Source organism: Rhipicephalus microplus, chromosome 2 (genome assembly GCF_043290135.1).
Source record: "Rhipicephalus microplus isolate Deutch F79 chromosome 2, USDA_Rmic, whole genome shotgun sequence".
Taxonomy (NCBI): domain Eukaryota; kingdom Metazoa; phylum Arthropoda; class Arachnida; order Ixodida; family Ixodidae; genus Rhipicephalus; species Rhipicephalus microplus.
The window spans coordinates 260,181,914-260,206,234 of record NC_134701.1 but is presented as its reverse complement, the minus strand read 5'-3'; the positions used below and the strand labels follow the sequence as shown (position 1 = coordinate 260,206,234).

At 43.7% G+C, this 24,321-nt stretch overlaps 1 protein-coding gene across 6 annotated transcripts in view; it reads right to left on the bottom strand.

The window, feature by feature from the left end:
• LOC119169256 (uncharacterized) overlaps positions 1 to 23,446 on the bottom strand; it is a 69,407-nt gene extending 45,961 nt beyond the window's left edge. For 2 of the 6 annotated variants that reach the window (XM_075880555.1, XM_075880559.1), the window contains exons 1-4: positions 21,025 to 22,666; positions 12,806 to 13,014; positions 10,928 to 11,093; positions 7,819 to 7,977 (exon numbers count right to left, since the gene is read on the bottom strand). In XM_075880555.1, the coding sequence (XP_075736670.1) occupies positions 7,819 to 7,977; positions 10,928 to 11,093; positions 12,806 to 12,957 (477 nt within the window). In that variant the 5' untranslated portion in view covers positions 12,958 to 13,014; positions 21,025 to 22,666. Of the gene's footprint in view, positions 1 to 7,818; positions 7,978 to 10,927; positions 11,094 to 12,805; positions 13,015 to 20,503; positions 20,998 to 21,024; positions 22,667 to 23,329 lie in introns of those variants that run through there. The other 4 variants (XM_075880540.1, XM_075880533.1, XM_075880546.1 and 1 more) reach the window with 4 other exon arrangements.
• Positions 23,447 to 24,321: the final 875 nt, after the last annotated feature.

The following is a 24,321-nucleotide window of genomic DNA, read 5'->3' as shown; positions in this document are numbered from 1 at the left end:
GCACCACCTCCCCCTTCCTCACTCAGCACTCAAGTCTCTAGTCAATAAATATTGAACTGGCGTATGGACGCTGCTGCATTGAAGTATCTGTGAGGAGATGTGAATATAAATGTGAGCTGACATAAGGAAGAGGTTGAGTAGATAAGACCACAGGGCAACAAAAGAAATGGAGCTCACTGAGACTCAATAAATCTATGTTGTGCTTAGGGCTACCTCGGCCTCAGGCGCACCAAAATTTTCAACTGAACTCACTTGGACTAAGGTTCACCCTAATTTTTCTCAACAGGATTCACTCAGACTCAAACTCGCCAAAATATCACTCACCTAGGCTCTCTCAGACACTCACACTTAATCGGAGTCTGAGTGACTTGGCTCACGTGTGAGTTTGCCAAGCTACGCTGCAGGGCCAAGGCACAGTTTCATTAGCAGGTGAAGAGGTGTAGTCAGTAACAGAAAAGGGTTGTGGGAATTGTTCTGTTTTTGTTTTTTAATGGAGCGTCTGCACGGCACGCGATGCTGTGATGTTCCCAAAATGCAATTCCCACAGCATTGCCTATTAACTTTTTTTGGGAAGTGTAAAAAAAAAGTCATATCCTATTCACTGGCCTTTATATTCACTTTTGCCACGGTACACTGGTGCCTTAAGAAAAAGTGTACTAAAATTGGGAAGAGCCTATAAGCTGTCACGAAAAAAGCACACATGGGCTCCTAATTGCATATGCATACACATGCAGCCCTGAAAAAACAATACATAAAAATGCACAGCAGTCTTATTTATTCACATTAGTTGTGCAACCCAAGCACTGAAACTGCTCGACACACCCTTAGTACATCAATAATATAACTTGAAACAAGTCCACATCTGAAGAATATTCCGTCTGCATTGGCGACATGCCTGTAATAACCTCTAATATGTGAAGAGAAGCTTGAGAGTGGGCCACATTTATTAGTACGTGAGAAATATATCAAGTAGTAATGCTTGTGTCATATGTGTTCGTCATGCAAATGTGTTAGTGCATGCATAGAGCCTATGCCTGTGTGTCAATTGAAAGATTTGGTAATGGTGTCTGTGTTTTCATTTTTCTGCGCGTCCTTTTTGCACAGAAGAAAAAATTTCCAGCCAACTCTGAAGACTTCCCCGATGACTACTTGTTCTAAACTATAGACAATTTTCCACAGCAGCGCACAGGCGCTGTCATGTTTGATCACATGACCATAACTGGCCTCTTCCCAGGCTGTTACTCTTGTCAGAGGCCCCAGCCAACACATTGAGCCAGTGAAGCGGCCGTGGTCGTAAGTACCAGAAGCAGGGGTTAGAAGCCAACATGGCAGCACCCATGTAATCGCAACCGCCCACTTTGATCTGAACCTGCGCTTGCTACTAGCCCACTGCCTTCACTGCAATAAATAAATGGCGAAATCAGCTATCACTTAGTGTCATCTCATGCTAGGGACAAAGCATCAGGTATGTTCTCTCTTTATTCCTGAGAGTAATGGTGTTTATTTAGCCATGCCTGCCAAGCCTTGCCTGCAACGATCTGATACTGAATCTTAAAAACACTGCAATGTACCGACGAGTACATTGCTCTCGAAGCTTCAGTACATAAACAGAAAGCAAATAAATGCGTTAGTTGTGAACTTGTGGGCCACACAGCACAGAACGACAACGTGATTAGTTCGAGGTGTAAGGAAACTGCATCTACAGGTGCCACCATGTCGACCTTTTTGGCGCTGCTGTCTGTTCGCTTATACTCTCGTGCGCAGACGACGCGATACGAATAGAAACAAATTGAGCAACGCAGCCAGAAGGCACGGTAAAAAGACCACCTACAGTGCAGTCGGTGCCATCTAGTTCAGATTGAGCACAACACCAAGACCCAGAGCAACAAGACCACACCAAAGCATTAAACAACTCTATGACAAAGGATGAAACCGAAAAGGACAGAACAGGAGGTCCATGGCTGAAGGTGGGAAAAAACAATCGCATAGAGAACCCCACACGGGAGAAAGTAACAACACGAAGTATCAAAACGAAACTAGCTCCAGAGAAGTGGAATCAACCTAAGCAACAACAGAGGGACACACAGACACAACATAGACGCTCAGGGTTGCTCGAAGACTCAAATGCTCATTGCCTGAAACGTTAGCTCTACAAGGATGTTAGTGATTGGAGATTCCGCGTCACAATGAAACCGGGAGCAACAATGGAGCAAACCCTGCTTCGAGCTGAAATAGAGGCGACAAATTCACCTGAAACTAAGCTCAAACTAATTCTACATGTTGGTTCTACCGACATACTGCATGAAAAAGAGCCACACAGATCTATAGAACAGTTAAAGCAGAAACTGACGACTTGGAGTCAAGATGCTCCCCAACACCACTATTTTATGTGCAACTCCAGAACTGACACCACGAGGACCACACGTGGTAGCCTTTTGCCGAGAGTGGAACGAACAAGCCAACGAATTATGCACCAAGCTTGGTCCCCAGGTAGAATTCTCAGCTAAAGGCCAAATGGATGAAGACTACCTCAAGGGCATACACTACACGGAAGCCACAGGCACCCAAGTTGGGCACCTCCTGGCTATGAGCGTCACCAATTTTTCAGGGGTGAACAAGGAACACCAAGCTAGTCCCCCACAAGCCCATCGACACCCACCGAGACACGACCACACAATGAGAGCCTTCCTGAAAGCTATGACAACAGCATTCGCACGAATGAGCCAACTGAATCGTCGCTGGTGAAAAAAAAAAAAAAAACGCCCTGGCCAGTCCACACGAAGAAAGAAAAAACACAAGCGTAAGTAAACCACAAGAAGAGACATATAAAGCAAAAAGCAAGAATAAAGAAAAAAGATTTCGAAATTTGCCTAATGAACACGTAAGGAGACAGTAAGCTCAAATGGGAAGAGCTACAGAATCAAACGGACGAGGAATGCATCATCACATACGCTCTTACAGAGACCCACCTTCAAGACGAGGTAAAACCTTTTTTACACACAGTACTCAGTTGGCTCGGCCAAACCAGGAGAAAAGGGCGAAAATGAGGAAAGAGAGTTGGGCTCATAACAAAAGACCAGACCACACAAGAGGGAAAGGATACCTGCCAAGAACACATGTGGACTACTGCGAAACTCGATAAGAGCCACCTAACATATGTGTTGCCTATATAGCTACCGGTTCAGAACAAACTTGAAATGAAGAAATCTGTAACTGCATTAAAAAGACATAGAACAAATATATAAGAACAAACCCATCCTCCTTATAGGTGACTTCAACAGCCATATAACTGTACTGGAAGGCTATGAGAAAAATGCAGTTGAGTTTCGAAGGCTGGTCAAACAATGTAACCTACACATAGCCAACCTGGAACGCGCGCCCTGCAACGTTCCCTGGATAGAGCAATGGGAAGACTGGCGCTCTCCACGCGATTCTATTCGCCTCTACGTGCAGGGGAACATACGCTTGGTCACGTAGATCAAGCAAGTCAGCTATTGACTACGTCCTCTACAATGACGAGGCCTCGTAGCACATACGTATAACATCCATGCAAATAGATGAAGAGAAATACAATAACTTTGGAAGTGATCACAACCGAATTACAGTAACCCTAAAACAAAAGTAAGCCCATACGAACAATTCAACTGAGCAGACCAATCCACACTGCCGAGTGAGAGACAACGAACGTCTTGAAACCTTTGCAGAAGAGTTGAATCAGGCCATGGAGGACACCCTCACATATAAAAAATTCATTGAAAAATGTCTGGCAGTGGCAAATAACACCATCGGGAAAACAAGTGGAAAAAACAGAACACGGACGACACCATGGTTCGACAAAGAACTAAAACAGAAGATACAAGAACGAAAGAAACTCTCCGGACAACATCGCCACACATCAGGTGAGAACATTATTCTCAAAGATGCCGTCTGGGAAAAATACCTGGCCCAAAAGGATGTAGTCAAGATTAAGGCTGCATAAAAGATAGAGTATTCAAGCAACAAGAAGACCAAATAAGAAAAGAACGTCAACATCACAGCCAGAAGTTCTGGACATATATTCAGAACATGGAACCAAAGAAGGCCCGACCCAAGATTGTCTCTCTCCAAACAAGGGATGGTACCAGTACTCACGTAAAAAAAGATATAGAACAATTGATGCTGCAGCCTTTTAGATCTGTACAAGCAGATTACGACACACCAGCGCACCAGCTCACAAATAACACAATAGAAGGCTGATCTACAGAACAAAAAGAAGCCGGAACTCTAACCAGGAAAATCACAAATGGAGAATTAAAAAGACGCATTGGTGCCATAAAAAAAACAGAAAGAATCTGGCTTCGACAATATCCCAAAGGAATTTTTAAAAGCTCTACGTAAAAATGCCAGAGAAGCGCTGCTCAACTGCTTCAACAATATTCTAGAAACCCACAACATACCACAAACATGTAAAGAAGCTCGTATACAAGTTATCCACAAAGGCAAAGAAAAAGCAGAAAATGACATCATTGCCTATCGCTCAATAGCAGTGCTCAGCAACGTCTTTAAACTCTTCAGTACAATTTTAAATTGCAGACTACAAACTTAGTGTGAAAAAAACAACATACTCAGTAAATCACAAAATGGCTTCTGGCCCTGGAGACACACAAGTGACCACATATTCACTCTCACTCAAGCGATAGAAATGAAGCACAAAGAAAAATAACTCTACCTCGCCTTCCTAGACCTGGAAAAAGCCCAAGATTTGGTTTCACATGCGAAACTATGGCAAAATCTTGATAAGTGCCTCTGGATAAGGAATTTACAGAATTGCTGAGAACTGCACCGCAATATATGAACTACATGGCCACAAATCCCAAAAAGCGACCTTAAAAATGGGTCTAAAGCAGGGATTCCCATTATCACCAAATCTATTTAGTATGTGTATATATATATATATATATATATATATATATATATATATATATATATATATATATATATATATATATATATATATATATATATATATATATATATATATATATATAAATAACCTTTTGAGAATACTTAAAGGAACAGACTGGTCTTAGACATTTTTTTGTTCATTTCTTCAGTGATATTGATCAAACTACACAGGATTATTCCATTTTTTCTGCTGAATTCAAATATTTAATTAGTTTTCTTGTAACTCAACTTGTTCCTGAGATAGCTTAAGTTCACCCCTATTGTTTAAGGCTGCCATAGAAAAAAGTGCCTAATTAAAAATGATATTTAAGATATGCCCACATAGACTAATGACAATATATTGAAAGTATGCAAGTTTTTTGTAGTTTTTAAGCCTTTTTTGATTATTTTGTAGCAAAATGAACTATCCATTTTCAAAAACAGTTGGAATTGTTACAATTTTGATGAGTAATTAATTAGAAAGGCTTGGGCTTTAAATTCTGCTCACACACTTGCATTCTACACACATATAGGTTTCCATTGCAAATGAAATTATTGTTGTACCTGCCCTAGCTGCAGAGATATTTAGGCCTCAAAATTGAACAGTCGTAAATTTACTTTTTTTTTAGAAAAATGAAAAAAAAAAAAAACTGAGAACACACAGCTTCTTCAAAAAGCAACAATCATGGTGTGCATGTTTTGCAATGCTCATAAAGGTGCTTATAAACTCGTAGCAGAGCTTCTAACACAGGTGCCGGCAAATTAAAAAGAAGCCCCAAAGTCGGTTCACCTTATTTTTGCAGGTTTTACATGTTAACAGCACCAAAAATCTGAACAGTTAGAATGACATTACAAAAAAAATTACCACTTCCTGGTGGGTAAAAATTTGCAAAGAGATAGAAAAATACTCGCAGAAACAAAATATGTCAATTGTAAAAAATGAATTTTTTATTGTCACTTTTTGGTCCCAAAGACCAGTCTGCCCCTTGGACTGAGACTATCGACAATAATAACAGATCGCCGAGAGGAATACAGAAAAGTCTCATTAATGGCATTTGCCAATGACACTGTACACAATGACACTGGCTGAATCGGCAACAAACCTACAGAACTTCTTAAATATCTGCTCACAAATAGCGATTGAGGACCACTTCAAGTTCAATACTGAAAAGATTCAATGGATGGTCCTGAAGTCGGACTCTCACAGTGACATTCACACTGCAAGAAAACCGTATAAAGAAAACGACAAATTATAGATACCTCGGAATTGAAACATCGGAGCAAAAAGATTACCTGCAACAACAATCCGAATTCGTTACAAAGAAATTGAACCGCCTATAAGGCAGGGTGTGGCATCTTTCCCGAAACTAATACAACCTGAACTCGGTTGGTCGAGTTTTGTGGAAAATGCTCGCTGTGCCAGCGACAACGCATGCTAAGACCCACTCATGCACCCAACTGAAACCATGAAGCGCTTAAACAGACATCAAAACAAACTGGGGCGGTGGTTGCTGGGGGGAAACTTGTGTACACCAAATGCTGCCATAACAGGTGAAACGGGGTGGTCACCTTTCAAAATTCAGTAGGCAAAGTACAAATTCCAGTACATGTGCAGACTGAAATTCCTGTCAGAAACCAATTTCAGCAGATGGATATACCTACACCTGCGATACAAAGGCATTACAACTCTCTGGATGCAACTACTTGCAACATTAGAATCAAAATTCGGCTCAAACCTAAGGCTCCAACAAACTAAAACAGAAAGTGAATGGCGCACCAGGAAGAGAGCGAATGGATCACCCAGATAAGCACGGACAACAGGCGTAAAGCGGTCACCAAGAGACACAGCCTATCGTGTTATGCATCACATAAATTGGCACCGGGCACCGAACCTCATTATAGAAGAAACAAATCAAGTGTACTGCTGTTCCAGGCTCGCACGTGTTCTCTGGCGACTCAGCAACGACACCATGAACTCTTCGACTTCATCCCGACGTGTTGCCTGTGTGAAGTAGCCGAAGAAACAATCACCCATGTTCTACAGGCTTGCCTCTACGTGCATGATGTGCCCCGCAGCATGCCAAGTCTGCCGGAACTTTTGGGACTGTCGGGCCATACAGATGAAACCCATTTCGACTGGGTGAATTCCATGAAGACTCTCCAGGTATGCTGCGACCGGTTTAACAGAGGAGCCGAAAACAGATTGGCCAGGGAAACGCCCCACGCACCCTGCTCTTCTTCAACCCCGCGCACCGGCAACCCGTCACCCGGTTTCGATGAGTCTGGGCAAACTAAAGTGATCCAACACGTAAACATCCAGGGTTAAACCACATGAATGGCGCAGGCGTGGAACACGGCTTGTCTTGGCTCGGCTCGACTTTCACCACACCATTTAGCGCTCCTGTGTGTGTGTGTGCGCGCGCATTGAGAAAACTCTGAGTGATACCGGGACGCCTGGCCAGTGCACGAACAACACACCAACTATTTATTTATTTATTTATTTATATTGTATTTTTATTCCTGCGGCGCATGAAATGCCTGCCCTGTGTCAAAAGGAAATAAGAACAATTACTTACTTTCACCAAGCCAGCTGCAGAAAATAATCTATATTTACTGCACTGCTTCTGAATGAACTTGCTAAAAAGCTGAGTCAGCAGACTGTGTCCTGCTAGTCTCAGTTGTGCCATTTACTACACTGCTCACTACATAATAGAGCAACTGTGTCAAATTCTGTCATATCAGAAATTTTAAAGTGCCTCCGCAGCTCGTGTAAAACACAACGTAGCCCGACTAAATTAGATTAAAACAAACTTGCAACCTTCGTACGCATTTAAGAAAATAATTACTATATCTCAACAAAAGATTGACAACTTTTGTTCTGTGGTCATCACTTGCCTTGCTTACTGCTGGCACAAGCATGGGCATCTCGGGCGAGCGGGGCCCCCAGCGCTTGGCAGCACTACGCACAGACCGGAGCTCGGGCGAGGGCTCCAGGCACGGCATCTGCCAGTCGTCCTCTCGGCCAGCACCACCTGCCATCAGGGCACCGCTTTCCTGGGTGCCCGACACGCACAAACACGCACACGGTGGAGGAACCCCCATGCCAACAAGCACCCACCCACCCGTCCACCACTGTGCCTCCTGGTGCTGTCGTCCACCTTCCTCCGCAAAGCTTCCCAAAGATAACACAGAGAGAAAAGTGGCATCGCCATCTGTGCAAGTTCCACAAGAGAGGGCTGCGACCGATTAAGAGACCTCTGGTACAATGAAGATTCAGTTTGGTTTGAATACATGCAAGCCTAAAATATGTTGACAGCTGCAAAATATGGCTTTCTTGGAGTCATAATACATACGGAATAGCAGATTATGACAAGGACAAAGAAGGAGGATACAGACACAGTACCAACAACGTGCCTAAGCAAACTTTTTTGGAGAAGACATGCCTCAATCCTGACTCTCCTGCCATACTTCTAGCAATAGCATGCTGCCCAATCACACAGAACAATTGCAGATCTTGCGACCTCTGCTGTGGCTCTTGACAGCATATATGCAATACTGCTGAAATATAGATTAAACATTTGTGAACAAGGGGTCTCGCTGGAGCCAATATTTTGACATACACACATGTCTTCTTCAACCTTGCAAACTACCTAACTTAGCGCATGTATGCGCATGTGGAGTAAGGCCTACTGTTTCAAGAAGAACCCGGCAATTAGCACCGTTCACACTGCCAGCCCTCTAACAGCAAGTGGACAAGGAAACTATCTTTACGCACAACACTAGTCTGTCAGAAGGAGTCAGAACTGTCGATCACCTGTAATCATGTGCAAGTCTAAGCCACTATGCTTTTGCGAGAGAGTGAAATTTACACATGCTGTGCATGCAAGTGTTTCGTTTTATGTACATGCATATAAGCTAGAGTAGGCCGTTTCCCTCTCAAAGAAGACAAAACTCTGCTTGTCAAAACGTTGGCTCTAGCGACACCCCGCATTCATAAACTGTTCTGTTCTTGAAGCTTCTTTAGCTGAATTTTCGCTTTTTTGCATTTCAAATATAACTGCACACCCTCATGAGAGTGGTAACATTTTGCTATATCTTAAACAGTGATGCAGCAAAAAAAAAGCACTCTTTCGTGCACGTATGTATCAGTGCCTAAACTACTGTGATGATAAACCACTGCGACACATCGTTTGTCCCTCACTAATCCTGATCCAATTGTTTCCTGGATTCGCCCTACATGCTAGCACTAGAAATTCAAGCATGCCATGATCAACAGATATCGAATGTGGTCTATTTGCATCCAGTTTGATTTTTTATTGGTGAGAAGCATCGCGATTTTATAATGTTGGGTTTTATATCCCGAAAACCACTATATGATTATGGGGATTGCCGTAGTGGAGGGCTTTGAAAATTTCAACCATCCAGTATACCGTGTGCCTGCATCACGCAGTACAAGAGCTTCTACTATTTTGCCTACACCGATATGCGACTGCCAAGACCGGGGTCAAACCCACGACCTTTGGGTCAACAAACGAGCACCATAACATCAGATTCCATGTGGCGGATCAGAAGCACCACAAACCCTTTGCTACAACTAATAACTTCACAGTCTCCGAGTAAGATGCCAATCCAAAACCTCCCTTGCCAGCATTTACATGTACTCGACAGTGCTGCCACACCACTTTTCTCTCTAAGTGATCATAGGAAGCCCCCTTCTTTCACGAGCACGTGGTGCAAGCGACGGCCTGTCATGCAACACTATGCGAGGGAGGCCATCGCTAGCAGTCTTGCTGACAGCAGAGACTCTGCAGCATGCATTCAGACACAGGCAGGGTTCCCCGAACAACCACGCGAATACTGCTTAATTGTTCTGTATGGCACCTTTCACAGCTTTCATAAGCCTCCAGCAATTTATGGCTGCAGACAGCCCAACTCATTGCCATTGCAGTGCATGTATTTACTAATTACACATAATTAAGAACCGACTACGGTTAATCCTTGACTTGATATATCTACTTTTGGACAACCGTCTTATAAACCTTGTAATATTCATTTTATACCAGAAAGTTACTCAGATGCTAGATAAAAGGCAAACAAAGGTCTATGTAACTACTGTAGTTACTCAAATAATCTTACTTTCTTTCTTGAAAAATCGACTGAGACTTAGGAGTGCCAACATTACACAAGCTAAAATTTTCACGAGGCGGATTGGGTTTTAGGTCAAAATCTGTACAATGGCTAATTACCATAACAGAAGAATAAGGCTGAGGAAAGCTTACACATGTATTAAAGGCACTTCGCTGTGTATGAATTGCTCGATGAAAGGCACAATGCAAATGCACATACAAAAACTGCGAGAATTGCAAATAAAAAAAGAACTGAAGAAGTTCAATTCAATGTGCAATCGTGCAATAACACTGACTGTGCCTACACAAATTTCATCTCTCTGCTTGGCTGCACGGTACACAAAACTAATTAGAGCAGCAGTTCGGTCTTGATGCTTAAAAGGTCACAATCTGGCCACACTGCATTGGCAACAGGGCACCAGGTGAGTATGTGGCTAAGTCTTACACATCAGGGCCACCACAGTGGGATTAACGTATGCGAATGAGGAAGAGAGCGAGACAACTTGTCAGAGTAAGTCCAACTACACAGTTCCTCTTTGTTTTCTTTGTCGCTTAGCACCTTGCAAATGCACCTGCTGTTCCGAGCGAGCCATCTGCCGATCTCCACTCAGAGTGAGAAACTCTGAGTGGAGATCGCAGGGAAAAACTGGCTTTAAGAGCTATCGTTCACTTGTGGTGCCAAGTTTATCCTCGTGGTGTTGCCAGATATGGTCACCACGAGACACTGCAAATACGCACAGTCTTGTGGCTGCATATCAATAGGCTGGTGTAAGCGTGAGGTAGCCATTTATTTTCTTAAACCTTCATTTGACCACATGTGAAGTGCTTGGTAGCCCCACAAATGTTGCAAGGCAAGGCACACCAGAAAGATCACTTACCTGAGCTTGCGAGCCAGGGCTTGCGTGCTTTGTCAACAGGCCAGTCATTCCTTCCCTAAAGCTCGGGGTAAATTCGCTCGCACCAGCGTATGTCACACTGTGGTCGTCCACTGGTGCCTGCAGGCCCTGGGCGGCAGATGGCTCGCTCGGAACAGCAGGTGCTTTCCTGCAAAAAAAAAACCTCATGTTATCTCACCAACAACGAAAGCCCAACTGGCCTGGGCAAGCTGGGTACAATCTGCCAGTATGCTGGTTGCACAGCCACATGGATCCCGCACTACAGTGCCCGTTTGGCTGTGCACGACGACCGTGAGCTGCACATTGTCGCAAGTCGCAGTTTGAAGTGTCCCACAGCATGAAGATTCTCCCCAACTACACAGACCAGAGTATAGTGCCAACCATTTAATTAAATGGTTAGTGCCTGTTGTGGTGTCTCGAAATTGGTGAGCGCCATCACCACGCTCTTGGAGTGAACGAACACAGCAGACCCGGTCGGTACAAACCAAACAACATACATTGATTTAACTAATTTACAACGATGATATCGTCCACCGAATCGATACATCAGTCGTTATCAACACACTAGGACATCCGTACACAGTATTAACATACACTCAATGACAAACACAATAACACGACAAACGCACAATAACATTACAAACACAATAACACACCCAAGGCGGCGTCGCCAACGCTTGACTTACCACGAGGGCTCCAGATGTGCAGCCCGCGGTGCCAGGCACCGCGGGCCCACGCTAGAGACAACCCTTCGCGCAACCACCACGCGCAGAAGAGACTCGCTCAACTCTCGCCCGCCACCAAGGCTTGCCTTCTGCCAGGGGTCACCATCGGCGCTAAAACTCTACCAACCATGATAGTGGTGATCAACGCAAACACAACGCCACCTATCGCCCGATAGTTGTAACCCAAAATGCAGCTTTTGGGCGAGACACGTGCGCCACGCAGTGCAAACAACTTTACAGGGGCGTTCGCACTCTTTTATATTAATAATAACTGTTGGGGTTTACCGTACCTATACCATGCCGTAGTGGAGGGCTTCAGGAATTTCGACAACCTGGGGTTCTTTAAAGTGCACCTAAATCTTAGAAACATGGTCTTCAAGCATTTTTACCTCCATCAAAAAAGCGGCCACCGTGGCCGTAATTCCATCCCGCAACTTGCGGGTCAGCAGCCGAGTACATAAGCCACTTGACCACCGCGGCGGGTGAGCGTTGCTCTTAGTAAACACATCTGGCTATTCCAGCTACTAAACGTTAACCCTTGGAAACCACCAAGTGGAGGAGCGCTTCTCCTCAAAGCCAGTGGGAGCTGGCGAGCTACCATGGCCAAACGTGCACAGGTTCACACAATGATCGATAGATAGGCACGGACACTACACTGATTCTACTTCATGCTCGACCATTCTATGCACATACAATGCCAGATTCTAATGACAGGCATTCCAGAAGAATGTACAGCTGACGAGTTGGCAGTGTTCATTACTGGAGGATAGAGCACCGGGGTCGCGACAGTTTCAAGAAGTAAGACGGCTACAAACGTCATAAAAAAATAATTGTGCTACTTACGATCGACTATTAATATGCCTCCATGCTTTTTTGGAGCTTTGTTAGTACACTTACATGCAGTAACGTAATTTCATGTTTCATCACTCCAGTGCTCCCGGCACACCAATTGCCTAACAATAAGCGTTTAGTTGATCATTGTGCTCATTTTCGCATTCAGACATTCAGCTACATGTGGTTAACAGCCTGAACTACCTTTGCGAGTCAGGCAGTTAATAACATCTTCTGGATCAGCCAAACCATCGAGTGAGTGGTTTTTCCCACTGGTGAGTCAAAACTTAACCTGCCAGCTCACCTGAGGCTCTGCTGCGGCGAGACAGCCGTTGAGGCTGGTGTGGCCCCAATGGGGGCCAGAGGGTCGGTTGCGATGCGCTTGTGCAGCAGCTGGCTTGAATAATATGAGACGTGACGACGATCAAGCGGGGACCATGCCAATACCGACTGCATTGCCCAGCCCCTCCTGGGCGTTGCCTACCTTCTCAGGACTCGCTTCTTACACAAACACTGCAAAAAAAGATTGTTTTAAAGACATCAAATTTCAACGTAGGCCGTCCCAAATCAACTGGCTGGTTATGATAAATGTCATTAACAAAAAGCAACAAAATAAATTCAACACACAAGGAAGTCTTTAATGCGACTATCCCAAGCATTTTAGCGTTACACTTCCTTTGGAATGTGGCCACTACAGTTGGGTATTGAACTTATAAGCTCATACTCAATAGCAGAACACTATAGACAACACGATTCATGGTTTCAACATTTCCCGACACCATTCAGTTATAATATAAACAAATAGAACAGAAGCAAACAGAAGGAAAACAGCACCTTTTTACTTTCCAGGAGAAAGCTTACAGAAACAGAGATGGACAAAAAGACAAGGAAAGACAGACTGGCACTAACAAACAAGGCGTTTCACAATAACCGTTGCCAGCCTTTATCTGCACTTATTAGCACAAGGAAAGAAACCAAGTATGCAGCACTGAAGAGGCTTTATAAATAAACGTGTTTTATTCTAGCAATGTGCAGGGTCTATTGCTGTATGCTTTAAGGGCATGGGGTAGGCCCTATAATCCCATGTATATTTAGGCATTTTAAAGACCCATTTTCTTTGGAACTACTACATGTAAAGTGTTCCAGGTTGCACCAATTTATTCGCCAAGGTCTAATTTTGCAATGTAGCTAGAATTATGCCTCGGTCACAATGGCACACTTAGTGTCGTTTTCGTCAAGTGCACTCAAGCTCCCATAATTTCACTTTGGTGGCGCGCTGCTAGACGACAAAGAAAAGTGCACTCTGGAAATTATGGTAATGACGGTTGATATTTAAGTAGCGCGACAGGTACCTGTCCTTTTATTGCCATTTCAGGTAATGTTTCTCAAGTAATAGTCTGTTATAGCTATAAACAACCCTCAAAATAAACATTAGGTACAAATTCGGAATATGCGGCCTCTGGACAGCGTGCACTAAGCATGCCCCTGGTGGCTGTGGTTGCAAACTCCTTAAGAAAGAGAATATCAAAGTAGCGCGTCTGTGCTACAATATGTTTTAATACATAATAATAATAATAATAATAATAATAATAATGATAGCTTAAAAACTACTGTGAATTCAGTTTTGGATAATACCGTCCTTGTTTCCAAGCCACTGCTACCTAGGCTATACACTCTGTGCAGAAAAGTGAGTATGATGAACACACTCACCGGGAAGCGTGCTTTGCAGTGATGGTCACTAAGCATACCTATGCTACAGCACGCGAATGGCACTAGTGGCCAAATGCGCGCTCTTTAAGTGCACTTTAATTGGGACATGTGACAGGGATACTACAATTGCACTGAACATATATTTTTCCATTTTTTTTATTGAGACAAGCAATTTTTGCATTTTAAAAATAAGACTGATAAAAAAATTAAAAATATTACACATACGCACACCATTCTAGCTCAATACTTTTGCATGTATGTTAGGTTCACTTTGGGTGAAAAAAAGATCAACCTTCTGCTTATCCCAAGTTTAGATAATTTGGCAAATGTATCAAAAAACTGCTTTCGAGATGTCCAGCATTTAAAAGAGGAAAAACAAATACTTCATGTTTTATTCAAAAATAAGACATACTGTACAAATAATTTAATAGCAACCTGCCATATATATACAGCCATCACAAGAATTAGCCTTTCATTTTTCTTGTTTTCTTGGTTTAGTTCTATGACTTGTTTTATCATTTCTTCTATCTCTCTATTGGCAAAATACTGCCGATGATAGTCAATGTCACCCAGCCATTTGTCACAGTGTTGTGCTTTGGTGCAATGCCGAACAGCTTTGAAAACATTTACAGGGGACATGAAGGCCTTTTTGAAAGCTATAACAACTTCAAAAGTGGCAGTTTTGAGGGTTTCAATGCAACCCCTTGTGTTCTCTAAGAGTATACCAGTTCTTCTGCATTATGTGCACACACGGTTACTCATAATAATGATTTGTAAAAGCTCCACATCAATCAAAGCGTGGCCACTGTACTTATGGCAACACAATGCTGAGGGGCTCACATGAGAGCTCCTGAAATTATGTTGGTAGCCAAAGCATGTTGACTAGACTTTATAAGCAGTTTCATTGCTTTATCAACACAATACTATCTTCTGCCACTGCAACGAAACCAGCAATGGCACAACTAATATCAATATAAATGCACAGAACCGCATCTCCATGCCAGTCCCACACACACAAGTCAAGTGAACTCTGTAAACGCCATGTGTGTTACAAAAAACTGCACCACATGCCTTTAGGTAGCCAGAATACTTTTATTTTTAATCTGCCAAGCTCAAGGAAAGTACCTGTTCAGATTTTTTTTAGTTCACTAGAGGCAGAAAGCTTAGGCTGTGCACATTATGAGAAAACAGGGCTTGGCAACTCATCAGTTAGTCCTGAAAACCCAGTGCTTTTGGCTTAATCAAAACGCACAAAAATGTATGGGGCAATGAATACTGTTGAGAAAGGCTTCATCATTGCGAAGAAGCAAACACCGAATTTCGATTTTTAAAAAATTCACTCAACCCTGTGTACTTAAAACACCAAACTCTGCTTTTATCAATCCCGCACACTTTATAAACAGATGGTCCAATACACCGGTTTCACAATGCATATTTGATACAGCAAAAATTTAATGCAAAGTTGTTTTGAAAGTTTGTAATGGTTCATGTATTTGAAACACTCAACTTTAAAAAAAGGGGGGGGGGGGAGAGAATCCCTACCGGAACAATGCACTAGCCTGTCTTCATGCATGACAAGGACATTGTCCAGAAAGTGCTGTTTTTCTAAGCAGCTGCAATAGAGAGGCGATGCTAACACATAGCTCACTATTTTCAGTAAGTATAGCTTTTGGCAAGTAACTGTAAATAGTGTTCTGCCATGGTAAGTTACTATTTACAAGTTTAGTGCATGCAACCACTCTTCACTAACTTAATCGTCGATGATATCAATACACATTTTTGTGCTGTCTCCAGTGGTGCGGAAATAAAAAAAAAACTACAATTCTTCTAAAAGCCTCTTCACATAAAAACAAATTCATAGCGCACACACAAAAAAGCAAATGGAATTTAAAAAGGCCTTATTGGTTACTTTGCCACTCTCCATAAATTTAGGCCCCGCCGCAGTGGTCTAGTGGCTAAAGCACTCAGCTGCTGACCCACAGGTCACGGGATCAAATCCCGGCTGAGGCGGCTGCATTTTCGCTTCCATCTAAAATGCTGTAGGCCCGCGTGCTCAGATTTGGATGCAAGTTAAAGAACCCCAAGTGGTCAAAATTTCCCGAGCCCTCCACTACAGCGTCTCTCATAATCATATGGTGGTTTTCCAATGTTAAACCACATATATAAATCAAGCAATCCATAAATTTAGTATCAAGTTTACCCTACTGTACAGCTCAAACCTGCCCCTTTCATTTGCATATCGCAACCATATAAGAGCAATGTCTAAAAACTTATAATTCTCAACTGCTAAAATGTATCGCCTCAAAACTCTTTGTACATTATACTGTGCACCTCCTTCAATCCTTTTTAAAGGTAACAATGGAATGATTATGTAGAATGATTATGTAGAATACCTATTCCCAGAACATGAAAGTAATTTATTCACATTTCTACCAGCAAGAAAACTGACATTACCTCAAGGAAACTGACATTACCTCATGAACGTGGAGCATTGTATGATCGAAGATGAGAAAAAAGAAATGTAAAGTATGTGCTGTATGTAAATGCTACAAAATGACATAACCTGTGATCCAACTTTAATATGGCAGTACACTATACAATGTCGCATATTCCTGTCTCTGCAGTGCAATATGTCTTTTTTGACATTTCAGGGTTGTGAAAATGCAGCGGTGGTCCAGCCAGCTAAAGATATGAAAACCTTTCCATAGCATGAAAAAAGCTGTTTTGCAGCAGAAGAAACCAAGCTTTAGAGCAGGTTTGGAGCTGCAAGATTTCATAACAGGTTTAGTTGGAGCGAATGGAATGATGTTTGGTTGTAATAAAAAGTGTGCAACATTTTAGGTGCATATTATTATTAATGTGCGACCAGGAAATGCTCACATGTAATGAAGATAAGACTCCATCAATCATGCTGTTTACACAAATTATTGCCGTATTCAGGCTTCACTGCAACACACAATATGTACATTGTGGTGAAGCATCAGCAAAAAGAACCTGCATGCCACATTGCAAGTTTACTAGTTTCACTTCCTAGGTTTTTTTTAAGGGGAGAAGGGGACACAACCCTTACCTAATCTAGATTACAAACAACATGCCAAACCATAAATAGCAGGGAACACTCACAAAAATTTTGCTTAGGGAGGCTAAAACGAGGAAAAGCACAATGGTAAAAAGCGGGGATGCGAGTTCGACGACAGTACGGAAATTACATGTAGATATAATGCCAAACCAAAAATACTTGGGGCCAGAAATGCTCCACTGCTGTTTAAACAGGCTAAATGTGAACATTGGTGTAGTTGGCGCGAGATGCACTTGAATGAGAACGGTAAGGTGCCGAGAAGTCCAACTGCAGCAAAGTGGCACAAATGGGGGAGTTGGAATGCCACTGGCAGGTGCTTTCTTTGTAACCATTTCATGCACGAATATGATGTTACTGGCATTCAACAGAGGAATTTAGACTAAGAGAGTTTTCTCCTTAATAAAAAAAACTTGTGAAACACAGTCGTGCACCTGAGCTGTCTCCAGGAACACTTTGAAAATTTTCTTTTCCTAGTTGCACACATTTCAGATTTTTCAGCAGCAACATATCAAAATGTAACTTCATAACTATCTTTTGAGACAAGCAATTCTGCTGCTTCTGGGACACTGATACATTACACAATCTTTTTTTCCTTGATTGTAAGCCCTGCACATGGCTGTAATGTATTTGCAGTTTTTTTCTTAAACCAATTAGACAAGCAGCAATGTTTTCTCACTGTCGGTGATGTGCCATAACTATTTGTCTATAGAAACATGTTATCAGCACAGCTGTAGTGAGACAACGGGCAATCACAGTTTCATTACCACACAAAGCATTTCCTGAATGCAGCATAAGGTGCTCACCAGTTGTAAATATAGGCCATGACCCATGTAACACGTTAAGGAATGCACAGAAGCACTGGCAGACAAACTACAGCTGCAGGAATGAGCCTGCTGTAAACTTATTGGTAAATTGGTTTAGCCTTCAAAAAATTGTGCTGCATCACATGACTTTCTGAAGAAATGTTCTTCTTGCTTACATGTTAACAGTAACTACGTTGATTGATTTATATGTGAGGTTTAACGTCCGAAAACCACCATATGACTATGAAAGATGCCGTAATGGAGGGCTCCGGAAATTTCGACCACTTGGGGTTCTTTAACGTGCACCCAAATCTGAGCACACGGCCCTACAGCATTTCCGCCTCCATCGGAAATGCAGCTGCGGCAGCCGGGATTCGATCCCGCGACCTGCGGGTCAGCAGCCGAGTACCTTAGCCACTAGACCACCGCGGCGGGGCAACAGTAACTATTTTACTTATAGAAATTACACTTAAGCACACTTAATGAAAATGACACAAATGTCTGTCATTTAGTTCTCTTGCTTGGAGAAGTTTTGGTTGAGCATTACTGTTGCAAAGGCTAAACTGCATCTGAAGTCACTATGGCATGTAGCCATGGTGGCATGTAGCTTTCCAGTGCAAAGCCGCAGCTGCAAGGCAACGCCAGAATGAAAAGCACCAGATTGATTGTACTGCCAGGAGTCCTCTAATAAGAACACCAAGCATTATACATTAGTGTTTCAAGGGAAGCAGGAACCATATATAGTAACTGTAGTAATGCCTTGTGTTATTGACGTTTGGGACCTTTCTTACGACATTTTGCCACGAAAATAATAAATAAGACAGTCGTGAACCATGCACAATACGAAAAAAACCCATTTTTACTAGCTCTGCAGCTGGCATAAGAGTAAAAAAGTACATGGAGTGTTGAAATAACAGATCTCTCTAACATAAAGAAGATTAATGTAGAAAGCTCGTGTTTTTGAAGCGAAAGTTCTGAAACTAAAGCTGCCTTATTTTTGTCATTACATGTGCATTAGCACCATGTCATGTGCTAGCACAAATCAATGCTAGTCATAGTGGAATGCAAAAAAAAAAAAAAAAAGAAACATGGTGGGCCATGGATCATATAGTATTTGTATTTCTCAGGCCACATGGGAACATCTTGACACATTTGGAGAACTTCCTTTACTGGATACTCAATAGTGACAAACACCAACGACGAGTATCAATAACGAGTAAGCCATAACGTTTCCAATACAATTAGATCACAGGAAGTTGTGCGATAACAACTGCTTAGATTATGAGAAAAAAAAACTTAACTGAATGTTGTGACAGAGCACATCACAGGCTATAGAAGCAAAACACCGCATAATAAATCTTCATGAACAGAACTCAAATTGAAATATCGTCTCAATGGCCTAAAGAATGTACACATTCTGCAAACCTCCTTAGCCAATATAAGCGACTTCAACCACGTAAAAAAAAATCATGATGCCTTCAAAATCAAACTTGGGGTAGTTTGGGGTGAACTCGAGAATCGTGAGATGAGTTTTACAGTTTAAGTATTTTGTGATGTTTGTTGTGTTTTACATGTCCTAAACAACACAGTTTGCATGCATCACACAAGAATAAACATTATGTAATAAACATGAAGCACATAATTCATTAACTTTTTCCTCAATGCGTGTTATACAAAGCACAAGATGAAATGCCACAATACAATAAAGCAAGCACTGAGAGAAAAAGAACTATTAGCATGTTACAAAATGCTTGACAATTAGAAAGCGAAATTTAGATGAACACAAATCATACATATCACACATTGTGCATTGACATGAATTCAGCGCAATGCGGCGGGGCGTACTGGTATTTCACATTATGCGCAACGGCTTTGGTAAAAGCCGCCATCTTCAAAGATGCGCGTAGACCTGCACCCTAGGCATGCGTTGCAAACACGTGAGCGATCGTTGCAACCGCGGCCGAATGCCGCATAACAGATGAAACTACGCGCGCAGCCACTAGAACTCACACATGCCAATATATTTTCGTTTCTTCCCGTCCAGAACGCGGCTGCAGACCGCACTGCGCACTTGACCAGACGCGCAAGAAGCAGGTCATGGAGGTCGCGGACCATGGTGTTTCGTACTTGCCGACGCCGCTGGAGTAACACGCCAAATGCGATGTTTTCCAAGCTCACCAATGTTAATGCACTTGTGGTTTATCTATATGAAGATCGCCCAACATTATTCGCAAAACCTTAAACTGTACGGTTGCCACGTGCAGGCATCGCCATAGCTTGTTAACCCTGACCGCTAAAAACAGTTCCATAACCACCCTAGCAAAGTACAAAGACACCACGAACACGAAATACAACGAGATGCTCCTTGGCGGACCTTGCTATACCATGGAAATACGTCTTAACCACTTACGGTGGGAAACTTTTGTCAGCGGCCTAGGGCACGAGCTCTGGGCGCACGTCCACTGTCATATGGCGCATCTTATCAGGCGCGCCTTTGTATGCAGAGAGGAAGTAGGGGGGTCACACAAGCTAAATTATATACAAGCGGCATGAGAAAGCACTTCTTCAAGCCTATTCAAGAGATCGCGTCCAGTTCTTCTAGCATCAGATGCAACTGCACCGAACAGTAATGGCAAGACAAGAAAATATTAAATATACCCCCAAACGCTGTGAAAAACAGCTGTCAATCATAAGTTCCATAAAACATTCCGAGTCATAAGTAATCTCCAATAAAAACACTTATCTGGCACGAAAAAAAATATCTGCAAGACTGGATGCGGACGGCACACAACAAGGACGTCTCGCCCGCACCGCAATTGTGTACGGCAGGCAGCGGCGTTAAAAAAAGCCGAATACTGCCGCGACGATCACAAACGGACATGATGTCACGTTACTCGGGGCGCCAAAATACCAACTCTTGTCTCTACGTACCGGTACAGATGGTCCGGTGAACGGTGACTTCCCAAAGCGATAGCCGCGCGCTAACACAACACAGCCGACGGCGGAGACACTTCATTAGGCCTAGACGCGAGATCGGCGGCTGGCCGCTCCCGCGGCGTCTCTCGTCCCTACTCGGCCCCGTTGCTGCGCTGCGATCGGCGTGATGACAATTTCGCGGCTTGAAGAACGCATCCACGTAGCGACGTAAGCACAGACGGCGTCCGCACACGATTTCATAGACCCGCACACCACTTTACGGTGCGTAGGGCACGGCGTGTCAGCTCGCGCACCGCACACACGCGCGCTTCGAGCATCGCCGACCCCCCACCACCCCCCGGTAGCAGCGCATGGCGTGTCTGACCTGTGGAGGTCTGTGGGTTCGCGCCAGCCCTTTGTGCGCCCGTGAACGCCTTTTTACCCTGCATTTAGTGTGTTATTCAAGTAATTTGAATCCTCTAACGTTTTTCAGGCGCTGTCTTTACGAAAATTGAATCTCTCCGGTTGGTATTCCCTCGCCTAGCGCGTGCTCCCGTTCTTTCGCTGGGACGAACTTATGGTTACCGAGGTAGATTAGTTTAATGGGCAGTGTAGTTTTTCGTGGTTTGTTTAGCTTACAAGAAACTGAAGTGAAAAGATTCCTAGCATTGGCCGGTATTATTCAAAACAACTTACCAACAATGCAGGCGGCACAAGGGATAGCAGAGAGCGATGCGCAATGTATCTCCCTACTACTCAAACTGCGTACAACAGGACGATTAGGCCGCCCGTAACCTATTTCGTAAGATGAATTGGGCATGTTTTGCTATATCGTGAGGGACAGAAAGAATAGAAAATTCGGCTAATGTAGAAAAGAAAGAGAAACAAATGCGCTGTAATGGTGAATGTCCAGGAAGCTCATAAAATGAAACTTGGAGTACTGTTCGCAGGTAACTATACTCTACGCAAGTGTAATGGAGCTCAAACGCGCTCATTAACGAACGAACTGTGCGCGTTCAAAAATGGACTGCATATGCGCTACGCGCACGTATGCTAGCCACCATAACACACGCGCGATCGCAACCGTTTGTCGAAAATGACGTAACGAGACGCAACGACTCGACAAAGAGACGTGCAGCAGCCACGGTGCCACAGCGTCCGACAGGCTTGCGAGCTTGCCAACCTCCCCTGACGCCCCGAGACGCGATGCAACACGGCTTAGCGCACCTCAAGATTCTGCCGACGCACTTGTTCAGCCCCTTTAGTTTACATATTACTTTACGTTGCTATTTGCCTGGATATGTGTCTCTGTCAGCAGCGAATTCGTGTACATAGTTAACAATGATCCAACGAACGATCGAGAATCACGCCCCTCTAGCCCCTACAGAACGCTGTGTCGAGCCCATCTTCATCAAGCGGTCCTGCGCCATGAATAAGGTCATGAAGCCCAGCTGCAAAGACTAGTTCATAACATAACTGGCTAACCTCCCTGTCTTTCCTCCTTCCTTCCTCCTCATAAGATCAACATATTTATCACGATGCATGATTACGCACATTCATTCGAGCGTCCAGATGTGCCCAGCAGCTCTCTCCTGGAACAAAGTATCAAGAGATGCACTCGAGATAACTGAAACATGTGAACACTGTGGACACGAACACATGGTAGTCGGCAGGGGGGGGGGGAGTTCAAAAGGGCACTTGACCCCCTCTAAACCACACCACCGCTACCCTCCCCCCCCCCCCCACGATGCACCACTGGTTTTCACCATCCCCCCCCCCCCCCCCCCCCACCCAAGACAAGATTCTGCCGACGCCCTCAATGTCCACAAATCACCTCACCTGATAAACTTACATGGACACGACGACACCCTCGCTCATGCTTGAGAGCAACTACTTGTCTGTGCATAGGCAGTAGACAAGCTGACCTCGTGCAACTCATTAAATACATATTAAATAGGCATAACAGTTAACAACAGCAGCCGACTGAGACGTGCCTGGTACACTCGTCTCACGCGCAAATATCTAGACCATTTTATATCTGCCTATCCCATATGAAGATGGCACACTGCACAGCCAAATTTTAAACGACAACAACAGCCAAATTCGCGTGGCTAATGATGCCCACTGCGTTTTACGTCTTAAGCCATGCATCTTGTCTCACTGTCATGTCTCGTGACAGTACAAAGAACCTATCGGATGTTTCGCACGACAAAACGTTTACCGCCATCGTCTGCTCACACTTGCCATTGCTGCAGGAATCTACGTGCTTGGACTAAGTGACAAACCAGTTTCATGCGTTAGTTAATAACCGAAATACTACCTGCCCAGGCGATTCTTTCACAGTCCCACACAACTGCGGCTCCCTGCGAACAAGAACACTTGTATCTGAGCTGAACAGAGAACAGCCAATGACATAAAAGGTACCTCCCCCGCCGCCATCTTTTTCTCGCGCGAATGCTAGTTGACTGTGCCCTGGCACCGTTTTGACTCCACCGGTTTGTTTCATCGATGCCCACGTGTTTTAAGCCTACATCGCAAGTTAAGGTGCACAAAACGCCTGAAAATACGACCTATTGCCCTCACTAACTGCAAAACAAACGAAGTAAAAGAGACTTAGCTTAGTGTTCATGGTATCAGTCAGTTTAAGACGCATTACAATTAGATTATTGACCAAGCGTGGCTTCAAAAATGAGGACGTATGTCATCGAATGCCGCTAAAATACTTCGTGTCCACTCGTCGTATAAACACGCTGCTAGCTGACAGCAGGCTATTTCGCGGATATAATTGCGTGTGATTGCGAACGCTCTGAATGTCTGCATGCGAAATACTTTTAAAAAATAAAAGCCAATAGTTATAAAGCTCTGAACGTGTAACAAATTCTCGGCAAAAGATGCGTGTGTCACGTACACATGATCATGGCAGCACTCGAAATACAAAATAAGCGTGCCACAATTAAGATAGGAAGGCATGCGCATACACTGCGGGAATTCATGTCAGCCGAGAAGTGGTGTTGTGGTTAAGGTGCTCGGCTGCCGACCCGATGGAAGGTGGCGGCCGGGTTCGATCTCGGTCGCGGCGGTCAAATTTCGATGCAGAGGCCCGTACACTGTGCGATGTGAGTGCACGATAAACACCGGATGGCCAACATTACCGGGGCGGCCACCACTACGGCGGTGATTACGGGACTTGAAACCACATTTTAGGCGATAACACGTGCGTGGCGGGCCGAGAGCAACGCGCGGTTGGACACGCCTGAAAAAGGGCTGCCGGTGAATTGCGCTGAAGATTGTACTTTTCCTTGCACATAACGC